Below are 2,880 nucleotides of genomic sequence, written 5' to 3' on the forward strand. Positions count from 1 at the left end.
AGAGAGGGGGGGGGGGGGGAGATGTACAGTCCCTCAGCCATCACAAACCCCGGCGATTAAATGTGGGTGGTGTGCACAATAGGAGGACCAAGGTGTGCTGAATGACATAGAGGACTGTGGGTCCTCAGCCACAGGCAATTTGTGGTATATGAGGTTATTTATACTGCAGTGCTTATATAAGGACTCTCTGCTACATGTTATTGAAGACCTAGATCATTATTTGGTGGCCACTCTTCTGGATGCATGCTATAAAGCCAAAATGGCAGGGCTACACTCACCATTCCAAAAAGAATGGTATTAATGGGGGAGAGTAAATTTAAAAGCATCCTGGATTTGGGCTTTGATGGCAGCAGAGTTCAGTAAGACTGGGCGGTGAAATACAGTAGGTTAGTGTTAATTAGGGATGTTCAGATACCAGTGCCGATACTTGGCATTTTCACGAGAACTACCAGGGTTGCAGAGGTTGCAGCTGGTACCTGGCTCTGGCACTCCACCACTGTCCTGAAATCATTAGTCTGTATTGTTTGAGAAAAACACTCACATGACAATAAGCAAAAATGTATCAGTACTTGTATCTGTGAGTAGCTCTGTATGCTCCATGCAAATGACAGCTGCCTCCTAACTTTTGAGTTTTTCTCTAGTCTAGTCTTGGAGCTGGAAAAATATATGTACATGTACTTGTACCGAGTACGGTACTTGGTAACCGAACATTCCTAGTGTTAATGTTTTTCTTTGTAGGCTGGCCTTGCTTTTATTTTTATTGAAACAGAATTATATAATAAATCACACATTTGCTATGTAGTAACTCACAGCTGTCAGTTTACTGTGTCAGGGTACTGTAAGCCTTAGTTTCTATTGGCTAACTGTACTTTGCACAGAACTAATACATTCTGCCCTATTTAATTCAAATAAGCCCAGAAATGCATATTTTTAATAGTTTAATAGCATTTTTTTCTTGTTCTTTTGTTATTACCATTCTCTAACAGTCTGGTGATTACCATTATAATTTGAGGCATGCTAAAAGTATTATTGATAATGCTAAAAGCATGATTCATACCATTCTACATTCTAATAATAACATGTCTCCATCTCTCCAGTAAATTGTTTACTTCTTTAGTATTTCAATGAAGCCGTCACTACAGAGCTTTCATTTATTTAATCTCCAGCATGGCTTAATGTATTCCACTATGTTTTAACCTACTAAACCCATTGCAAAGCATGCATATTTTGACTTACCCAGCCATTACGATAAAAAAATCCAGTCTGTTCCATGTATCTCCAAGGTAACATTTCTTCCCAAAAATCCCCAAGGCCACCATCTTCACCACCATCTCCATTGCAAAGAATATAAAGATGAAGTCATCAAATACCTGATATCATTGACAGAACAGAAATAATTAGGTTAGATATGTAGCATGAACATGCCACAATTACTGTGCACTTTTTATAAATTCTTCCTTGGTGTATCTAAACCCAAAAACAAACATGTCATATATTGCAGCTTCCCAGTTCTTGTCGTGGCTGCATTAGTGTCATTTATTTCAGGCTTTTCTATCTCATTTTCTGCTAGTGATCCTTATCCAGTAACACACTTTCTGTCCTAAAGTGCCAACACTCACTTACTATACTGTATCCATGAAGGGGCAGTGTTGTCACCCAAGGACATAACTACTGCCATTGGTACAGTATATACAATGTCCCTGCTAGGTGACCTGTGACCGTTCTGGATGCTCTTGGACCAGGCTGGAACATTAACCCTTTTATGGGACCTGCATATGCAGGTAGTGAACAGACTCTTCAGTTACACTGGAGATAAGTCCAGTTTATTTATTGTTTGTATGTCAATATTACAACATACAAAGAGGAAGAAGCTGCAGGTGATTATGCAACAAAGGATGAAAGAAATGTGAAAGCAGGCATTTCATTGAAAACATTTAAACTAAATGTAATTCAGTAAAGGTTTACATCTGCTCTAAAGCAGCCCTGTTATGCACACAAAAAATCTGCTGACATTTTCTAGCAAAAGAAGAGATAGTATACTTACTGTGGTTCCATCCTCCAACCCTACAGGATTTTGCAGTGATGTAGGTGTCAGTAGATAGAACTACAGCACGATAGGGGCACAGGCATCAGACAGTCCCACAAGCATGGCATGCTGGAGAAACTTGTGGAAACTGCTAGTACAGAGGAGAGGTAGGACACACAAGCTACCAGACAAATGTGTATACTACCTCTTTTCTTAATGTTAACTTTCAGCTGCTTTTTCAGAATTTCACAGGGCCGCTTTCAGTATATTGTAAGAAAACAAGAGAACAGGGCACAAACATATCCATTCAATGAAACAGCCACATTATAAAAATAATATGGGGATGGTTTTACAAGGACCCCTATCCTTTAAACTCAGATAAAACACATTGGTCATCATTAAACTGACACTAATCTCAGGAGTTAAATCTTAAAAATGAAGGGCAGTGCACAATAGCAGCCTTGTACAAGTAATCTGCATGGCTGTACAGCTGCCTAGATCACTTAAAGGTTGACAAGCCAGCCCTGCCTGCCTGACATCATTGGTTGCTAGGACTGCTGGTGTCATAGCAACCAATGACGTCAGGCAGGCAGGCAGGGCTGGCTTGTCAACTCTAAGTGATCTAGGCGTCACAAGGGGGTGTCATTGGGTGACACCTCAGAGGGGGGTGACACCAAAATGACGACTGACAGACATTTTAGTTTCACCACCTCTGAAAAGTCGGGCACTCGGTCATGGACCAAGAGCCCGACAGCTGCATGAGAAATGAGGGGACCCGGCGGCATACCTTATCCACTCGGATAAACATTCTGTCCTCTCTTTGCTGGCGACAATCACCAGCAAAGAGAGCCGGC

The 2,880-nt window shown here is 41.0% G+C and overlaps 1 protein-coding gene across 1 annotated transcript in view; it reads right to left on the reverse strand.

Annotated features, from left to right (window-relative positions):
* LOC108783671 (voltage-dependent T-type calcium channel subunit alpha-1I-like) overlaps nucleotides 1–2,880 on the reverse strand; it is a 194,801-nt gene that overhangs the window by 191,116 nt on the left and 805 nt on the right. The window contains exon 2 of the mRNA XM_018552287.1: nucleotides 1,237–1,370. Coding sequence (XP_018407789.1) covers nucleotides 1,237–1,370 — 134 coding nt within the window. The remainder of the gene's footprint in view (nucleotides 1–1,236; nucleotides 1,371–2,880) is intronic.

The sequence above is a fragment of the Nanorana parkeri genome, unplaced genomic scaffold (assembly GCF_000935625.1).
Source record: "Nanorana parkeri isolate BGI_ZX_2015 unplaced genomic scaffold, ASM93562v1 scaffold83, whole genome shotgun sequence".
Taxonomy (NCBI): domain Eukaryota; kingdom Metazoa; phylum Chordata; class Amphibia; order Anura; family Dicroglossidae; genus Nanorana; species Nanorana parkeri.